This window comes from Struthio camelus, chromosome 18 (assembly GCF_040807025.1).
Source record: "Struthio camelus isolate bStrCam1 chromosome 18, bStrCam1.hap1, whole genome shotgun sequence".
NCBI classification, from domain to species: domain Eukaryota; kingdom Metazoa; phylum Chordata; class Aves; order Struthioniformes; family Struthionidae; genus Struthio; species Struthio camelus.
In genome coordinates, this window is record NC_090959.1 from 18,359,964 (window position 1) to 18,379,364 (window position 19,401).

General features: G+C 72.3%; 3 protein-coding genes across 3 annotated transcripts; all 3 read left to right on the forward strand.

Moving 5' to 3' along the window:
• The first annotated feature begins 505 nt into the window (after positions 1-505).
• Positions 506-4,100, forward strand: SCRT2 (scratch family transcriptional repressor 2). Its single transcript, XM_068912393.1, has 2 exons — positions 506-630; positions 2,833-4,100. The coding sequence occupies exons 1-2, from the start codon at positions 507-509 to the stop codon at positions 3,537-3,539; spliced, it is 831 nt and encodes a 276-aa protein (XP_068768494.1). The 5' UTR covers position 506; the 3' UTR covers positions 3,540-4,100.
• Positions 4,101-7,281: 3,181 nt separating this feature from the next.
• Positions 7,282-8,563, forward strand: SRXN1 (sulfiredoxin 1). The gene is made up of 2 exons (XM_068911975.1): positions 7,282-7,551; positions 7,707-8,563. The coding sequence occupies exons 1-2, from the start codon at positions 7,297-7,299 to the stop codon at positions 7,908-7,910; spliced, it is 459 nt and encodes a 152-aa protein (XP_068768076.1). The 5' UTR covers positions 7,282-7,296; the 3' UTR covers positions 7,911-8,563.
• Positions 8,564-15,340: 6,777 nt separating this feature from the next.
• On the forward strand, positions 15,341-18,336 carry TCF15 (transcription factor 15). The gene is made up of 2 exons (XM_068911974.1): positions 15,341-15,863; positions 18,125-18,336. Exons 1-2 carry the CDS (start codon positions 15,387-15,389, stop codon positions 18,197-18,199), a joined length of 552 nt encoding a protein of 183 aa, XP_068768075.1. The 5' UTR covers positions 15,341-15,386; the 3' UTR covers positions 18,200-18,336.
• Positions 18,337-19,401: the final 1,065 nt, after the last annotated feature.

Here is a 19,401-nt window from a genome sequence, read left to right on the forward strand (position 1 = left end):
GGACAAGGACTCCCAGCCCCGGCCTTCCCAGGCCCTGCCTGCCGGTAGCAGGAGACAAAGGCAGAGGGAGGCAGCGGGCCCCGGCGGCCCGTGTCACCGCTGGTCCCCATCGCCGGGCTGGGACACGGGGGGCCGTGACCCCGCGCTGTCGGCGCTGCCCCGGGCGCTCGGCGCTGCCGGTGGTGGCTCGGGGGGCTCCGGCGGCACCGGGGGGTCTCCGGGCGCCGCCGGGCGGAGCGACCCCCTCCCCCCGGCCGCCTGCCTTCCTCCCCCTCCTCCTCCTCCACCTCCTGCTCTCCTCCTCCTCCTCCTCCTCGCCGCCTGCCTCCCTCCCCGCCCCTCGCACTCGGCTCCCCGCGCCTCGCCGCCCGCACAGCCGGTGCCCGGCGGCGCACGGCGGCCAGCAGCAGCCCGGGGCCGGGGCCGGGGCCGGGGCCGGGGCCCCTCGCGGTGCCGGTGCCGGTGCCGGAGCTGTCCGGTGCTGAAAGCGCCGGCCCGGCCCCGCCATGCCCCGCTCCTTCCTGGTGAAGAAGATCAAGGCGGACGCCTTCCCGGACGCCGGGGTCCCCGCGCCCAGCTACGCCCCCCTGGAGCCCCCCTACGCGCTGCCCGGCCCCGCCGCCGGCGATGGTGAGTGCGGGGCGGCGGGCGCCCCTCTGCCGGCCCGGCTGCGCCCCCCGCCCCGCCCGCGCTATTGTGTGCGCCCGGCGGGGGCTCCGGGGGGCTGCGGAGCCCGGGGTGGGGGGACAGGGGGAGCCCAGGGACACCGTGCCCGGGGCAGGCTCGGGGCGACGGAGGCGGCCGGGGGGGTCACCGTCTTTGTGTCCCGCAGCCGGGGCGGCTGCGCGCGTGGGAGCCCGGGGGCTTCTCCCCGCACGCCTTGTCCCCCTGAGGGGCCACCGGCCGCTGCCGAAGTTAGTCCTTGGGGAAACATCGTGCCCGCAGCACCCGCAGCCCAGGAGCGGGCGCAGGAGCAAGGGGCCTCAGCCACAGCCGGACCCCGGTTCCCCATCCCACTGGTGGCGAGGTCGGCTCCCACCCAGGACAAGTTCCTGGGGGGACACAAAGCCACCAGGCTCCCTGGAGCCGGGAGGTGGTGGCAGGGGATGGAGGCAGGCAGCAGGAGCCTCGCTGTGCCTGCGGGTTTCATTGTTCGCAGCAGTGCCCGAAGCCCCTCCAAGAGCTCCGCGGGGGCTGGCGCTCCCCGGAGCGCAGGGAAGAGCCATTCGGAGCTGGGAAGGGCAGTGGGAAGGAGCAGCCCCCCTCCCCGCACCCCGGCCAGAGAGATGCACAGGGCTGGGTTGGAGGCGGCCAGGGTGCCCGGAGCCCTGTCCTGCGAGGTGACGCTGGGGCAGGCTCTGGGAGCCATCCGGGCTGGACAGAGACCCCCGACGGGGCGGCCCGGGCGCCTGCCCTGGAAGCGGGGGCTGGAGGGGTCTGTCGCAGGCCACGGCCTGGCCGGTCCTGGCTGCTCAGGGAGCCCAAGGCTGGGCTGGATGCAGGTAGGGGCCTGATCCAGCCACCCACAAACCAGGGGAGCCTGACCGCCGCTTTCCTTGTCCCTCCTGCTCCATGCTTGCTGCTCTCCAGCAAAGCGACTTTCTCCACCCACGGGCAGGGGGAAGAGACCGGCTGGGCTTGGGTGGGGGGCTCCGGCTTTGCACCCCCTGCCTGGTCGGCAGCAACATGCTGGTGGGGGAGGGATATGCTGCAGCTGGGCAGAAGCTGCCGACGCTGCTCTCCTGGAAATAACCTTGCTGCATGCTCGGAGGCAGCGTGAGAAATTGCTGAGCAGAGCGCTTTTTGCACAGCCCGTGTGACCACGCTGTCAGCACGGCGCGGGGAGCCGCGCGGGGGGGCATGGCTCTGCCACGGCCTCGCCGGCCCCGCTCCCCACCATGGCGTGCCGGTCCCCAGCCTCAGGGGAACAAACCGCGGCTGCCCCAGCTGCAGCTCGCCCTGGCAGGGAGCCCACCCGGGGGTCCTGCAGAGCAGGAACCTGCATTTTGGAGGGGGGAGGGTTGCATGGTCCCAGATGGGTGGAGTGCCCACTCTGACCTGCGGGCAGGCACGCCTGGGGCCGCAGCGAGCCTGGCTGAGTGCAGCCCGCCCGAACGCATTCAGCCGCGGCCCCTGACAGCCCACGCTGTCACAAATGGTGGAGAAACGTCCTCTGAAGCAGCTAGCAAGGACCAGCATGCAAAATGCAGGGAGATGGTCCGGGCTGCCCGGAGCACGGCGGTGTCACAGCGCGCCGTCAGCAGCGCGCATCGCCAGGCGGGCAGAAGGCTGCATCGCTCCCCCCGTGCCCGGCCCACGCGTCGCGGTGACCTTCGCACGCCGGGAGCGCGGGCGGGGGGATCCCCCGCGGCGCCTGCTCCGCGACAGCTTGAGAGCTGCCGACCTGCAGCCGGGCCACGAGACCGACCTGCGCCCCAGCTTGCAGCGGGGCCGCCCCGTGGGAGCGCACGGTTTTCCGCAGGCTCCCAGAGCCCGCAGCTCATTAGCAGCGCTGCGGCAGGGACAGCTGCCGGCAGCTAACGGCCCCCGGGGGCTGCCCGCGGCCGGGCACGGAGGGGCTCCCCTGGGCAGCCGCAGCTGGGCGTCTCGCAGCCCGGGGCTGAGCAGGGACAGGGCACCGCAGGGACAGGGCACCGCGTGGGGCTTGGCCCCGCTCCTGCATCCCCCATCAGGCATGAGGAAAGCAGCGTTTTTGGCTGACGGCGTTCCTCCATCCAAAACCCACTCGGGTTTTACACCCCCAGCGCTGGCACCGGCCTCGGGGTCAGGCCCGGCGCTGGGGACGGTGACCGCGCTGTGTCGTCCCCGCAGGGTACATCCCGCACTGCCTGGCGCCCACCGGCTACGACGCCGACAAGAAGCAGGGCCTCCCGCTGCCGCCGGCCGACCCGGCGTACGCGCCGGCCCACGAGGAGTACAGTGACCCCGAGAGCCCCCAGTCCAGCTTCTCGGCCCGCTACTTCCACGGCGAGGCGGCGGTGACGGACAGCTACTCCATGGATGCCTTCTTCATCACAGACGGGCGGTCGCGGCGGCGCAGCGAGAGCCAGCGCCGCGGCAGCCACCGCCACTCCTGCCCCGAGTGCGGCAAGACCTACGCCACCTCCTCCAACCTCAGCCGGCACAAGCAGACCCACCGCAGCCTGGACAGCAAGATGGCCAGGAAATGCCCCACCTGCGGCAAAGCCTACGTCTCCATGCCCGCCCTGGCCATGCACGTCCTCACCCACAACCTCAAGCACAAGTGCGACGTGTGCGGCAAGGCCTTCAGCCGGCCCTGGCTGCTGCAGGGCCACATGCGCTCGCACACGGGCGAGAAGCCCTTCGGCTGCTCGCACTGCGGCAAGGCCTTCGCCGACCGCTCCAACCTGCGCGCCCACATGCAGACCCACTCCGCCTTCAAGCACTACAAGTGCAAGCAGTGCGAGAAGACCTTCGCCCTCAAGTCGTACCTCAACAAGCACTACGAGTCCGCCTGCTTCAAGGGCTCCGAACACAGCTGTGCAATGGGCAACTAGCACCCCGGCCCCGGCCCCAGGGAGCCCTGCACTCTCCCCCTGCCTTGCCCCGGCCCCGGGGGAAGGCTGCCCCCGCGCCCCCCCCGGGGGTTTGGGGCGAGAAGGGGCCCCGCGGCGGGAGCCAGCCCCACGCGCTCCTGGGTGCCGCCGCAGCCCGGCAGCTTTCTCCGCGGGAGACTCGCTCCGGGAACCTCGCCCGGACCCCGGACAGACCTTCCTCCCCTCCGCTCGCGACGTTCCACCCATATTTATTTAATTTATTACTATTATTTATTTAGAGCTGCTGCTTCTCTTCCTGGGAACCGCCGGGGGAAGAAAAGATGCTCGCCCGCTCCCTCCGCGAGCAAGGAGCTCGCCTCGTTGGAAACCCGGCGGGACGACAGGGCTGAGGAGGCGGCAAGGCGACGGCGTCGGGATGGCGCGCCTGGCGCGGACACCCCCAGCCCGTCCTGCCCCCAGGGCAGAGAGCAAAGCGCCGCGCTCCCTCGGCCCCCCCCGGCCATGGGGGGTCCTCGCGGCCCGCCGCCCCCGCCGCACGAAAGCCGGGGGGAGCCGGGGTCTCCCGTGGGGCTCCCAGAGAGCGGCACGTCCCCGCCGCCGCGGGACACGGTCCCGGCGAGCTCCCCGCCTCGGCCGGGCGCCCGGCACCGTCCGCCCCACCGCGGGCACCCGCCGGCCCACGCGGCCCCCAGGGCGCCCCAGGTGGGACCCTCGCCCAAGCCCGCACCCCTGCACCCCCGGCCGGGGACGTTGCTCGGCCTCCTCCGCAGCCGGAGGTGCCGCCTGCAGCCCGCGCTGCGGCCCCGGGGCCACGGACGGGGCCGTCGCCCCCTCCCAGCCGGCCACGCAGGGGGAGGGGGCCATGTTGCTGCAACGTCCGGGTGAGTCTATTTATATGTTCTTATTTATATTATTTATAATTTAAGCTTTTCACTATTTATTTGCCAAGGGCGGCTGGGCCACACCAGCACCCGCTGCCCTTTTGCACGGCTCGCGGGGCCTGGCAGGAGGCGGCAGAGCCGCAGCAGAGCTGCCGAGCCCAGGCCGCCACTGCGGGGACAGGGACGGGACCCGGCCAGGGCTGCGCCGCGCCGCCGGGGGCTGGAGGGGCGAGGGCGTGAGCACGCCAGGCTGGCTGCACCGAGCAGCCCCGGCTCCGCGCTCCACAAACCTCAAGCAAAGGCAAAGCTGTTCTCCTTCGTCTTCCTCGCTGCTGCAGAGTCCTCTTCCTCCCCCCGCCCCGGGGCCGGCCTGGGCAGGGAACGCAGCAGCGGTTCTATGCAACCTCCCGGCGGAGAGCACCTCGCCTGCCCCTGCGCCGCGGCCCCGCGCGCACCGCGTCCGCCAGCGGGGCCGCCCAGCGCCTCCTCCTCCTACCTCGGACCGCGAGCCGCCGCGGCGCGCGTCACCCCGTGCCAGTCCCGTCGCCGTGCATGCTGCGCGCGCCGACCTCGCCACACCGCCTTCTTCCCTGCAGTCTTCCTCCCTGCAGTCTTCCTCCCCACCTCGCTGGCACCCGCGCGCTCCCCGTGCTCTGCCGCGTCCGCGGGCTCCCGTGCGGCTTGACGCCGCCGCGCACCCCGGGCCATGATGCTCCCCGCTCGCTGCTCTGCGTGCGCATCCACGACACGCGGGGAAGAGCATCACCCCGGCTGTGCAAACCCCGCCGCGAGGAGCGCGGCATTTCCCACGCCCGCTTTTACACTTGCCGTCGTCTGCGCACTTTGCTCCGTGCCCGCTCCGGCGCCCAGGCGGACCGCGGAGGGCAGGCAGGCGCCGGGCGCTTCCCGGGCACATGGCTGCCGCGCAGGCCGTGCCCGCGCCCCGCGGGGTCTGCGTGCAGGGGAACGCCACGAGCCGCAGCCCCGCTCCGTGTTTATACTGTAAATAGCAGATACCACAGCAATAATTTTCCGTGCATGATTGATTTTTTCCTGCCAGGTTTTTGTATTTGACAGATCACAGTGAGACAAGTCTACTGAGAAGCGGCCACCTGCAGTATTACTTGTAATGCAATTCAGGGATATAAAAGGGACTTCTGCCACTAAGACGCCTGTCTCGGGAGATTTGTACCGACGGCGGCGGGCGGTGGCATGCGAGCACGGGGCGGACGGGGAAGCGAGCCGCAGGCATGCCCCAAGCCCCGAGATGCTCTGCACTCACACCCAAGGGGCTGCCCCAGCTCCGGGGCATCCCTTAGAAAACATCTGCCCCAAAATAAGTCATGGAAATGCCACTGGAGAGTGGACAAAAGGAGAGTGGCCACTAATCTGCCTAGGCGGCCAGCAGGGATCCCAGCAGTGCTCCAACACGCTCAAACCTCCTCCTGAAACCCCTCGGCCGTGCCAGGCGTTAATGCTCGGCGAGCAGATTTTACTACTCTCGTTGCAGCCCCTGTCACATTTGCACTCGTTCCCGCATGCCGAAGCACCGGGCCTGCTGGCCGGGAGCGACACGCAGCAGGGACCCCGCTCCCTCGCGGTGATTCCAGGTGCCCTGCAAAGGCTCCACAAATGGTGACCAAATGGGAGGCAAACTGTTTTCAGCCTCCAGCTCATTAGCAAACCCTTTGCTGGACCCTGTGCTCCCGGGCATCACCTCGCTGGGAGACGTCCTGGCAGGTGAGAGCACAATAATTCACCTGCCAAGGCATCGCTTGATTCATTCTGCAAAAAGTCAGGCTAATCCCAAAGTCTCGCAATCCCGTTCCTGAACGCCACCGTCTCCCCGGCTCTCACAAAGGGCAGATGAGTCACTGATCACAACAGCAGGATGCTGTTCGCCCGCAAAAATGCATCCAAATCAGTGCTGGGCCTGGAATTTGTGCCTATTTGCACACCCGAGGCTCCCACTGCCAGGAGCCCCCGACCAGCCCCCACAAGGTGTCGGCACGCGGCCAGCCTGGGTCCCTCCGGGGTTCGGGGAGAAGGGGAAGGTTTCGGTGCCGGGGGCTGGCTGCGAGGGTGCAGCCTCCCGCTTGGCTGCAGGCTCGCACGGAGCCCGGCAGCGGTGTGTCCCCATGCCAGAGCGTGCTTGCATGCTGCTGGGCGACCTGGTTGCAGTAGCTGGGGACGAGCAGGAGACCTCGTTCTTCCTTGGAGTCTCTCCACCATTTGGGACAACGGTCCAGTGCAATGATCTAAAAAAATTCAGGGATGAACAGCGTCGTGGTCACTGCCCAGCTACTGTGATACCCTTTCTTCACCATTCAGATCTTGGGGTTGTCTAATGCTGCCCCTTCCTTGCGGAGGGCTCCAGATGGCTCTGGGTGAGCCAGCTCCAGCGTGGGGAAGCAGCGAGGCTCCAGGCACCGCCAGCACCCGGAGGAGCCACCTCTGAGGCCTCAGCTGAGCTGCCCGCACAGCAAACCTTCATGCAGCGGCACAGGCGCCCCGAAGAGGAGCCCCGGGGGGTGCGGCCGCACGGCTCCACCGGAGCTGGGGACCCCCCCGGCTCGTCACGCTGCCCCAGCTCCTCCACGGCAGGGCTGAGCCGCGGCCGCAGCCGCTGCGTGGGGAGGGGTGCCTTGCTCAGGTGGCTGGGCATAGCTTTCCCCCCCCCAGCCCCAGCCCTGCTCCAGCCCTCCCAGCTGAGGACACCCAGCTGCAATTGCACGCAGCACATCCGGCATCCGGAGCAAGCAGCGGCGGCACCAGCCCAGCTGGTCGGGGCACCCGGCCCAGCCCGTCCTGCTGCTTCACTGTGACTGTGCAAAACCGCGGGGCGGCGACTGCCGGGCCCGGCCCCGGCGCAGGCGATGGCGGGCCCAGGAGGAAGCAGGGGGGCCCGGCTGGGAGCCGCGCTGCTCGGGGCGGAGCGGCGGGCCAGGCCCCGCGGCAGGGCGGAAGGGCCCGGCCGGCTCGCGGCAGCAGCCATGGCCGAGGCCGGCGACGGGAGCATCCACACGCAGCACATCTCGGCCGTGCACAACGTGCCCCTGCACGTCCTCATCCGGCCCATCCCCTCGGTGCTGGAGCCGGGCAAGGTGCAGAGCCTGGTGGAGACCCTGCAGGTAACCACAGCCCCCGCCACCATGGGGTGGCCTCCACGCCACCTTGGGGGCGCTGGGGCACTGCTAGGGGAAGCTCGCAGCACGGCAGCACTGGCCCAGGCAGGGTCGGGGGCTGTCGGGGTTTGCGTTGCTCCTGGGCCTCTCTGCCTTCCCAGGAGGATCCGGACCGGGTGCCCCCCATCGACGTGCTCTGGATTAAGGGCAGCCACGGTGGGGACTACTTCTACTCCTTTGGGGGATGCCACCGCTACGCGGCCCACAAGGAGCTGAACCGGGAGACCATCCCTGCCAAGATCATCCCGTCCACCCTCAGCGACCTCCGCACCTACCTGGGCTCCTCCACGCCCGACCTGCGCTAGCAGGGCCAGCTCCGCAGCGGCTCCTGCACGGCCGCACGCAGCCCCAGCCCCGGCCGGCTCCCTGCGCCCGGGGCTGGTTCCCCCCACGGTCCCCACGGGCTGAGCCAGGCCAAACTCTGGAGTCTCCCTGGTCCTGTGCTCACATGGCCTCAGGTCCCCCTGGGGTTCCTGGGGGCTGAGCTGGGCCTGTCTCCAGGGCGCTTTGGGGCAGATGCAGAGGCAGTGCCCCTCCGGCTGGGATGGTGACAGGGCCCCCTGTCCCCAGGCTCTCGTGCCCTGGGGTCCCTCTGGGACGGTTCTGGTGCCGGGGTCTGCCCATGCCCTTCTGGTGGGGATGGGGATGGGGACAGGGCCCCTGCCCTGGGCTCACATGCCCCAGGGTCCCCACGGGGAGAAGGGGGGGTCCCGCGGTGCGTCCTGGCGTGGTGCTGCCCGGTGTGGGCTGCCCGGTGCGGCGCTGCCCGGTGCGGCGCTCCCGGTGCGGCGCTCCCGGTGCGGCGCTGCCGGTGCGGGGCTCCCGGTGCGGCGCTCCCGGTGCGGGGCTCCCGGTGCGGGGCTGCCCAGTGTGGGCTCCCGGTGCGGCGCTCCCGGTGCGAGGCTCCCGGTGCGGGGCTGCCCAGTGTGGGCTCCCGGTGCAGGGCTCCCGGTGCGGCGCTGCCCGGTGCGGCGCGGCGTGGCCGCCAGGTGGCGCCCTCGTGCCGCGCCGCTCCGGGCGCCTCGGCGCCGCCGTGGGAACGGGGCCGCGCCGCGCCGGGCAGGGCCGAACCGGGCCGGGGCCGGGCTGAACCGGGCCGGGGCCGAGCCGAACCGGGCCGGGGCCGAGCCGAACTGGGCTGGGGCCAGGCTGAACCGGGCCGGGGCAGGGCCGAACTGGGCCGGGGCCGGGCTGAACCGGGTCAGGGCAGAGCCGAACCCGGCCGGGGCAGAGCTGAACCGGACCAGGGCAGGGCTGAACCGGGCCGGGGCCGGGCCAAACCAGGCCAAAGCAGAACCGAACTGGGCCCAGGCAGAGCCAGAGCTGAGACAAACGGGGCAGAGCCGCTCTCGAGGTCTCTCCCTGCAGCTCGGGGCTCACCCTGTTCCCAGCCCAGGAGGACCCTGCTCCAAAACCTCCTGTCTCCCATCCTCGGGCATCCCCCAGCCCCCTTCTGCATGGGTGATGTCTCCAAACTGGTGCTTTGCGGACACCCGCTGCTGCTCCTGGAATAAAAACGGTCCAACTCCAGTGGCTGTGGGCCTGGTGTCGGGGGAGGCTGCGGTCAGGGGAGCAGGTACGCAACAGCACAGTACAGCGAGGGCACGAGGCAGGCCTGGCGCTAGCAAGAGCAGACGGCTGTGGGCAGGCAGGCAGGGCACAGATGCTCTGCCAAGGGACAGAGGCTCTGCCGGGCCCCTCTGGCATGCAGCTGAAGTCAGGGTGGGCCGTGACCCAGCTGCAGGATGTCCCACCATGTTGGGGTGGCTAACAGTTCTGCAAACACCACATCTTCACCCAAGTGTAGGCTGGAAAAACAGTCCCAAGCATCCCACAGGCATCTCAGCATCCCTCTGAGCCAGGAACCTTGGTCCAGGGAGGGGAAAGGCCACTGACTCACCCCACCACGCTGTGAGTCAGCAGCAGGACTGGGACAGGAACCGCGTCCGGACACTTCTGTCCTCGCTCTGCCCCCTCAGCCACGCTCCGCCTCGGAAACATCCCATCCTCCTGGGCAGGGTAGAGATAGGCTGGGGAGAGGGCTTGGGAGGAGGGCATGGCTCACCTGGGCTGCCAGGTCTGCAGGGCAGGGGAATGGTCCGGCTGTTTCCCGTCGCACTTGACATGTGCCCAATCTGAGCGGCACCTGGCAGCGCTGCCTGCGGGATGGGGCACGTCTCGTAGCCAGCAGCGAGCCCCCCGGCCGGTGCCACTGCCTGTGAGCGAGGCGTTTCCGCAGGAGCTGCCGGGAGGAAGGGCAGGGTGGGCTGGGGGCTGCCGCACGGAGGGGCTCTGCGGGCAGAGGGGCCAAAGGGAGGCTCCGGCATGGCAGGGCTGCATGTGCCACATCAAAGCTGCCCTCCGCCCGGGAGGAAGCCCTGCAAGCGCTCGCCGAGAAAACGGCCCTGGCTCGGGCTCCCCCATGAGCCATAAATTTCTTTGAAGAATTGTGGCGTGCTAAAAAGCTTCCTCTTGTTCAAGCCTGGGAGGGAGGGACGAGGTGGCAGCTCCTTCGGCCGTGGCAGATCTCAGGAGTGCCTCCAGCCCGGCTGCCCGTTGAAACGGGCGCCCCGCAGCAGGCACTGGTTTCATCCCAGGCCCTGAGCTGCGGCCCCCGGCTCTGCCCCCGCACCGCTCACCTCTCGTCTCCCCAGATTTGCAGGAGGTGGCTGTGAGCTCGGCAGAGCTGCGTCCCTACGTGCGGGGACCAGCCGGGGCTGCCGGGTCCTGCAGCCCCTTCTCCCCCGTGCCCGCACCTCGCGGGGGGTTTCCAGCTGGAAACAGCCACCGGCTGCAGCATCTGCTCTTCCGTGTTTCCATCCCTGGCAAACAGCCAGGATGTCAGTGCCAGGGCAGCGAGCACCCTGCGAGACCACTCTCGGGTCCCAGCCTCGCGGGCCGGGAGCCAGGGCAGGCGGCGGGGCAGCTCGCCGCGGCTGAGGGGCTGCCGCGAGGCGGGTCGGCTTGAGCTGCGGCTCGGGGCTGAGCGGCAGCCAGCAGGGCAGAGCCGGGGCGCTGGGCAGGGAGGTGCCGGGGCTGCTCTGGGTGCTGAGCTGGGGGCGACGCTGGTTTAGGTGCTTGGCAGAGCGAGCACCTCCCCAGGTGCCTGCAGCAGCGCGATGCTGCCCTGCTCTCCCGGCTCTGCCCTGTGCCTGGGTTTCCCCCGTCTCCGAGCCGGCGCTGCCAGGGCCACAACCCCACCGGCTGGTGCAGGAGCGAGCGCTTGTGCGAACCACATCTGTCTGCCCGTCCGTCCCTCCACCTGTCCCCCTTCCCTCTGCCTGACCTGCGAGGTCTCCGGTATCGCCGGCTGACAGCCGATCTCGGCTGCCTCCAATCCATTCGTTCCAGGGCAGGAACAAAGGCGCTTTGTGGACTCTCTCCCTCCTAATCTGGGCTGGCTGGGGAGGGTCCCGGCTCCGGAACTGGGACAGACTTCCCCGCGCGACAGGCGTGTAATGCCTTCCAGACCGCCGGCGCTGGGCCCCGCAGGTAGCGCCCCGGCGGGCGTGCTGCCCCCAGCGCAGCCGCCAGCGCGGGACCCGCCGGGAACGGGAGCCGCTGCCGCCAGGCGCAGCCCCGCTCACGGCGGGCTCAGGCACTGCCCTCTCCGAAGGGCACCGTCCGCCCACCAGGGCAAGCTGTTCCATGCACTTCAAAAGGTTTCCCAAAACCCAGGCGCCGTTAGCCAGCCCAGGGCCCAGCATCGCTCGCTCAGCCCTGCTCGCTGCTCTCAGACCCAGCGGGATCCCCAAATGCTCCTGGTTTCCAGCCTGGGTCTCCCTGTACTGCAGGCAGGGACAGACCCCCCCCCGACCAGATCCTGCCTCCACCTGGGTTCAGACCCAGGAGCAAGCTGCTGCCCCGGCACTAACCGCACCGCGGCGGCCGGGGCAGAGCTCCCCGAGCTCGGCAGGCACGGGGGCACCGCTGCAGCCCTGGGTGTGCCCCAAACCCTGGGGGCTGCTGGAAGCCACGGGCCAGTCCTGGACATCACCGTCCGGGGCGGCTCGGGGGCCGCCTGGGGCAGTGGGCGAGCGGGGCCAGGCAGCCCCGGGGGCTCCCGGTGTGTGCAGGACGGGACGGAGCTGCTTCGGCGGGTTCAGCGGGGTCAGGCCGTGGCGTCCCGGTGGCCACATGTGTCGGCGTTAATGCGGGGTCTGGAATCCATTTGCCTCGCTGGCAGCGGTGTTTTCCCAGCAGGGCTGGGAGGGCCCCGTGGGGCTGGGGGCAGCCCCGGCCCCCCGTGCCATCTGCTCCCTGTTTATTTTCTTACACTTAAGTGTCACCTCTCGGGTAAACACTCCGCAGACCGCAAGGGCAGGGGGGCATTTCCCGGTGTGCAGCGGGAGGCTCCCAGCGCCTTGGGGCTCCCAGCGCCCCGATCCCCAGGGACACGGTGCTGCGGGCTGGTCTGCACCGGCAGAGCCGCAGGGCCAGCCCACGCGGTGGGGTTTGGGTGCTGCTGCAGATCGGCATCCCCGTGCTGCGGGTCAGCATCCCTGTGCTGCGGGTCGGCATCCCACCCCGTGGGTTAGCATCCTGCGCCGTGGGTCAGCATCTCCACGCCGCACCCAGGCAGAGCAGCCCCTTGCCCTGCAGGCACGGCACCCCGGCTGCATCCGCCCGCTGCCGGGGGCCGATGCCGCCGGCGCTCCCGCAGCTGGCGGCCAGAGCACGGTTTGTTTGGCTGCTATCAGCTGGGAGAACTGTCATGCCAAACACAACTGCGTCCTGGCACCCGCTCAACTTGGCCTCGCCGGGATGTGGAGTGGCCTAGCGGGAGGTTTGTTGTGAGCACGATGCTGCTTCCCCCGGCCGGAGCCGGTTCCCGGCCCTGGCTTCGCCTCGCGCGGCCGGGTGAGTCAGGCACGAGGCTCCCATTGTCCGGGGGGGCCGGCACGGGGAGGCACGTCCTGCCCCGCGCACCGGCCGCCGCACAGGAAAGCCCGGCGGCTGCCCGCGTCCTGCGCCCGAACGGCGGCAGCAGCATCCGGCGGCAGCGGGGGGGCGGCCGGGGAGCAGGAGGCTCTGCTGCGTCGCCGGCTCTCCTACTGGGCCGGGGCTCCTGCTGCCCGGCCGCCCGCCACCGGGGTGCGCGGGGCCTGGCCGGGCAGCCCCCACCCACAGCCGGGCCAAGCTGGGGAACTCCCTGCAGCAGCAGGCTGCGGAGGCCGAAAGTGTGCTGGGCACTGTGCACACACCCATCCACACACTCATGCGTGCACGTGCACACATGCATGCACACACATGCACACACATGCACATGCATGCACACATACACATGCACATACCCACGCACACCCACACGCATGCGTGCATGCAGCTGCACGCACGTCCATGCATACATACAAATGCGCACACACATGCAGGCATGGATGCACACACATGCACACTCGTGCCCCCCTGCGTGGCAGTGCCCCCCAGAAACACCGCGCACCCCCGGGTGGCTCAGCCGGGCACCCCCCCAGCCCGTCCCCGTCAGCTGGTGGCCATGTGTGGGGCGGCCGCAGCTGAGTACACAGCCCTGCCATCCATCTCGGGGCTGTCAGGCCGGGGGCTGCCGTGGCTGCCGCATCCGCGCCCGGCGGGGCACCCACGTGAAGCACCCGCGCGAGCAGGGCAGCAGCCGGGGTGCGTGCCCGGCTGGGCTAGGCAGACCCCGGGCAGAGTGGCCCTGGCCACCGCGCCCCCCGCCCGCCCCCGCTGCCCAGGCCTGCCTTTGCGGGAGGGCTTCGTGCCGCCGAGCCGCGCCACGGTCCCCGGGGCGATCCCGGCCCGCCGAGGCCCGGGAGCCGGCCGCCTGCCCGCACGCCAGGCTCACCCGGGGACCCCGGGCTGGTGCTTCCTCCCTCCTCTTCCTCAGCCCCTGCCTCCTCGCGTGGCCCCTGCCCGCCGCGGCCGAGGGCTCGAGCGTCCCCAGCGCTGCTGCGCCCGGGTGGGAACGCGGCGGCGGTGGGGGAAGCGGCGGCAGGCGGGCGCCCCGCCGCGGCCCTCTCCCTCCCGCCGCGTGATTTACAGGCGCGGCGAGGGCAGACAAATGGTGAAGGCAAACAGGCCTGCCGGGCGCCGCCGGCGGGGGCCACCTGGGCTCCGCGGGGGGCAGGCGGCCTTTTGCTCGCAGCCAGCCACCTCTGCGGGGTGAGCCCCGGCCCGGCCTCAGCACCCCGCCGCGGCACGGCCCCGAGGCCCGGGAGCATCGCGGAGGGCACCCGCCGCCCCCACGGCACCCGCCGCCCGGGAGCAGGTCCGGGGGCTCCACTGTCACGGCGGCTGGAGCGTGGCCGTGGTGCAGAGCGTCCCCCCGCCCCGGCACCCCCGACCGCCGAGCCGCCCGCCGAGCCCTGGGGCTGGCAGCGTGCCCGTCGCACGCCGGGGTCTCCGTGCCCGGCCCCGCGGCGCCGCGTTCCCAGCCGCCGGCGGACTCTATTTGCCTCGTTAGTTGGAGGTTCCCCAGCACCCTGCCCTCGTCCCCGGGGCCGGCGGCGTGCCGGCCTGCTCCGCGCCTCCGGCCAGCCCTCGGGAGCCCCCGGGGAGCCCCGGAGCACGTTCTGCCCCAGCGACAGGTTGTCCTCGGCCCCGGCAGCGCGGAGGCACGGCCCCGCGGGCGCCCGGGCCGCTGGCAGCCGCCTCTCGCCCTCCCCGGTTGTTTAAACCGCGCTCGGAGCATCGCGGAGCCGACGCTCCCCGCCGCGCCGCCGAAGCCTCCTGCCCGCTCTGCTTGGCCGGTTGCCCGCGGGCGCTCTCGGGCTGCCGCGCTCGGGGCCGGGGCTGGCGGGACGCACGGGGGGCGAAGGCAGAGGGGGCCGGGGCAAATCCCTGCCGCCGAGGGGAGCAGCCGGGAAGGAAGCCCCCCGGCGATAACCCACGCTCGGAGGGCAGAGGGTCTGCGCGTGCCGGCTGCTCCGAGCCCCGGGCGGGCGGCCGGAGCCTGCCGTGCCGGAGGCTGGGGACGCGCGAGCCCCCGGCCCCGCGAGGGGCACGAGCCGCCCCGGCGGCCCCGAGGCTCCGCTCTGCCCTTGCAGGAAAAGACTCCGTTTTTCCACTGCCGGCGCACACCTTCCTCCCCGGGCGGGAGGAAACGCGCCGGGCCGGCCTGGCAGAGCCTCCTGCCCGCGCCAGCCGCGCCGGGGGGCCGGCGAGCGGGGCCGAGCGGGGCCGCCCGCCGCCCTGCACCGCCGGAGCGCGCGGACCACCGGGTGCCCAGCCGCGGCGGTGGCACGGGATGGGCGACGGGGGCCAAACCCCTCGGGGGCTCGGCCCGGGCTCCCCACTCCCTGCCCGCCCGGGGCCGCCCCGGGGCCAGCGCCAGCCGCGGCGGGGACCCGGCGGGGTGCAGGGAGCAGCATCTCCCCCGCGGCCAGGCCCTGACGTCCCCCCCCCGGGGAAACGAGCCTGGTGCTGAGGCCCCGGGGGCCACCTGCCCCATCCGGGCTGCCCGCGCCCCCCGTTTGCCCCGCGCGCGAGGTGCCGGGGCTCGGCCCGGCCAGCGGCAGCGGCGGCCGGAGGCAGCGGTGGCCCCCGCGGCGCGGGGTTGGGGCGAGGACGCTGGCCGGCTGCCTGGCCCGAGCGGCGGCCGGGGGCCGGCTGGGGGTGGGCTCGGCCGCCAGCCCCTCCCCGGCCGTATAAAGGCCGATTCCCCCCGCGGCCGGCCGTCCCAGCCCCGCTCGGACGCAGGAGCGGAGCAGCAGCCGGGAAGGCGCGCGGAGCCGGTGCCGGCGGCCGGGCCGGCGGCGAGGGCTTGCGGCAGCGCCGGGGGCCGCGCCGCGGGGCGCCCGGCCATGGCCTTCACCATGCTGCGCCCCGTGGCCGCCCGCATGCTCTACCCCGACATCAGCATGCTCTCGGAGGACGAGGAGAACCGGAGCGAGAGCGACACGTCGGACCAGTCGTACGGCTGCTACGAGGGCGCGGAGGCGCGCCGCAAGGTGCCCCGCAAGCCGGGGCCCATGGTCGTGGTGAAGCAGAGGCAGGCGGCCAACGCGCGGGAGCGGGACCGGACGCAGAGCGTCAACACGGCCTTCACGGCCCTGCGGACCCTCATCCCCACCGAGCCCGTGGACCGCAAGCTCTCCAAGATCGAGACCCTCCGCCTGGCCTCCAGCTACATCTCGCACCTGGCCAACGTGCTGCTGCTGGGCGAGGGCTGCGAGGACGGGCAGCCCTGCCTGAGCGCCCTGTACGGGGCCAAGGGCGAGCGCGACGGCAAGCAGCCCCGCAGCATCTGCACCTTCTGCCTCAGCAACCAGCGGAAAGGGGTGAGTGGGGCCCCGGCCGGCGCCGCCGCGGACGTGCCCGGCGGGGCCGAGCGCCGGCCGGCGCTGCGGCGCGGCCAGCACCGCTGCCTCCAGCCCCCGCCGGAGGTTTTAGCTGCTCCCGGCCAAATCCTGCTCGCCGCTGCACGCCCACAGCTCCCGCTGGCGTCACAGGGCCGGGCTGCTCCCCGCGTCCGGGCGAGCTGGGGGGGTCAGGGGGTTCGACGGCCCCCCACCCCGGACTGGGGGGGACGCGGCGCTGCTGCGGGGAGCTGGGCTCACCGGCCAGCCCCGGCCCCCACCGCGGCGCTGCGGGAGGCGGTGGGAGCGGCGCGGGAACCCCTCCGGCTGGCAGAGGGGCGGGGGGCCGCCGGGGGTCCCCATCCACGGCCGAGCGCGGGAGCTGGGGCTGTGGGGTGGGCATGGCGCCTGCGGGGGCTCAGCCACCCCAGCCCAGGCTCCGGGGCTCCCGGGCTGCCGGGGAACGGCTCCTCGCGGCTCTCCGCAGTGGCCTCGTGCCCAGCGCACCGCCCGCCCGCCCGCCCGCCGCGGGGGCTCTGCCCTGCAGCCCGGCCCACCCAGCCCCTCGTCTTCCTCAGCCCCGGGCCGGGGTCTTGCTCTCCGGGGGCTGCTGCTTTGCCACAGCGAGCGCGGTGGCCTCGGGCATGGCCGGGGTGGGCGCGGGGCCGGCAGCCGCCCGCGAGCCGCACACCCCGGGGCGCCCCGCCGGCACGCTCCAGCCGCAGCCCTCGGGGCTCTTTCGCTTTCTGCCTCTCCATTTTTAATTGCTCTTCGGGCTCCTCTCCCCGCCCCGCTCGCCGGCCGGCCGCCGCCGCGGCCCACGCGTTGCTAAAAGCACCCCAGCCCTCGCTGGGCAAACCGGGGCGAGAGGCTCGTGCCCGGGCACCCACCGAGCTGCCCCCGCGCTGGACGGGGCTCCCCTGCGGCGGCCGTGCCGCCGGCACCACCACCAGCACCACCACCAGCACGGCGGCCTCGGGAGCCGCTCGCTGGCTTTCCCCTGCCAGGCGCCGAGGGGGCCGCGCGCCCCAGGGCCCCGCACCCAAGGGTGCCAGCACCCGGCCTGGGCACGGCCCCGAGACCCCTGGGACCCACACAGCCCCTGAGGGTGACGGCCCGGAGCCGGGCTGGATCCTTGTTTTGGGCATCCCCACTCTGGGCTGGGCTCTGCTGGGCTCTGCTGGGCTCTGCTGGGCTGTGCCAGGATGAGTTGGGCTGGGCTACACCAGACTGGGCTGGGCTCTACTGGGCTGGGCTCTACTGGGCTGGGCTGGGTTATATGGGGCCATGCTGGGCTGGGTTATGCTGGGTTGGGCTGGGCTGGGCTGGGTTATGCTGGGTTGGGCTGGGCTGGGCTGGGTTATACCGGGTTTTACTAGGCTGGACTGGGTTCTACTGGGCAATGCTGGGCTGGGCTGAGTTGCACTGGGCAGTGCTAGACTGAACTGGGTTATAATGGGCAGTGCTGGACTGGGTTGGGTTGCACTGGGCAGTGCTGGGTTGGGCTGGGTTGCACTGGGCAGGGGTGGGCTGGGCTGTGTTGGGGTAGCCTGGGTTGTACTGGGCAGTGCTGGGCTGTGTTATCCTGGGCAGTGCTAGACTGGATTGGGCTGCGTGGGGCCATGCTGGGTTGCACTGACCGGGCTGGGCTGTGCAGGGCCGTGCTGGGTTGTACTGGTCGTGCTGGGTTGCAATGGGCCATGCTGGGCCATGCTGGGTTGCACTGGGCTGTCCTGGACCATGGTGGGTTGCACTGACCATGCTGGGCTGCGCGGGGCCATGCTGGGTTGCACTGAGCTGTGCTGGACCATGCGGGGTTGCACTGGCAGTGCTGGGTTGCACTGGGCTGTGCTGGACCATGGTGGGTTGCACTGACCATGCTGGGCTGCGCGGGGCCATGCTGGGTTGCACTGGGCTGCGTAGGGCCGTGCTGGGTTGCACTGGTGGTGCTGGGTTGCACTGGGCTGTGCTGGGCCGTGCTGGGTTGCACTGGGCTGTGCTGGGCCATGCTGGGTTGCGCTGGCGGTGCTGGGCCGTGACGGCCACCCTGCACCATGGGGTCGCGCCCCCCGGGAGGCTGCGGGAAGCCCCCGTGCAGGTCCACAGCCCCGGGGCTCCCGGGAGGAGGTGCCCGGCCCCGCTCCGAGGGGCAGCGAGGGGCCGCCGGGTCCCGCCGCCGGAGCGGGGCCGCGGGCCGCGGGCCGGCCGCCTCGCGCCGCAGCTCTCCCCTCCTCTCTCCGCAGGGCGGCCGCAGGGACCTCGGGGGCAGCTGCCTGAAGGTGCGCGGGGTGAACACCCTGCGGGTGTCGCGGAGGTGAGCCGGGGCCCCGGAGCACCCGCCTGAGACAGCGGCAGAGGCGGCCGCAGCCGGGACGCGCCGGCTCCGGAGAGCCGACCGGGAGGCAGGGCGCTGCCCGCCCGCCGGCCCGCGGAGGCGGCGGGCGCAGAGCCGGCGGCCGCGGGCTGGGACCGCACCGACGCCGGGAGGACGCTCTCGCGGCCCAGGCGCTCGGGGGCCGGGGGGCCGCGGCCCGGGGCACCCGCCGGGCTCGGCCGGGAGCAGCGCCGGGAAGCAGCCCGTTCGCGGCCGGCGTCAACGGAGCTCCGGGGAGAGGAGGCGTCGCAGCCCCGCGGGCACTGCCTGTTCACGCGCAGCCGCTTGGAAAATAAACCTTATTTTTCTGATGGGCTGGTACCTGCCTGCGGCCCCGGCGTGGCGCTGGGTGCTCCTGAGGCTTGGCGGGGCGACGGTCCCGGGTCGCTCCCTAGCCTGAGCCGGGAGCAGGAGGGCACCAAGGCGGGATGCATGCGGGGACCCGGAGCAGGAGGGCGCCAAGGCGGGATGCACGCGGGGACCCGGAGCAGGAGGGCGCCAAGGCAGGATGCATGCGGGGACCCAGAGCAAGAGGGCGCCAAGGCGGGATGCACGCGGGGACCCGGAGCAGGAGGGCGCCAAGGCGGGATGCATGTGGGGAACCCGGAGCAGGAGGGCACCAAGGCGGGATGCACACGGGGACCTGGAGCAGGAGGGCACCAAGGCGGGATGCACACGGGGACCCGGAGCAGGAGGGCACCAAGGCGGGATGCACACGGGGACCCGGAGCAGGAGGGCGCCAAGGCGGGATGCACGCAGGGACCCGGAGCAAGAGGGCACCAAGGCGGGATGCACGCGGGGACCCGGAGCAGGAGGGCGCCAAGGCGGGATGCACGCGGGGACCCGGAGCAGGAGGGCGCCAAGGCGGGATGCACGCGGGGACCCGGAGCAGGAGGGCACCAAGGCGGGATGCACGCGGGGACCCGGAGCAGGAGGGCGCCAAGGCGGGATGCACGCGGGGACCCGGAGCAGGAGGGCGCCAAGGCGGGATGCACGCGGGGACCCGGAGCAGGAGGGCGCCAAGGCGGGATGCACGCGGGGACCCGGAGCAGGAGGGCACCAAGGCGGGATGCACGCGGGGACCCGGAGCAGGAGGGCGCCAAGGCGGGATGCACGCGGGGACCCGGAGCAGGAGGGCGCCAAGGC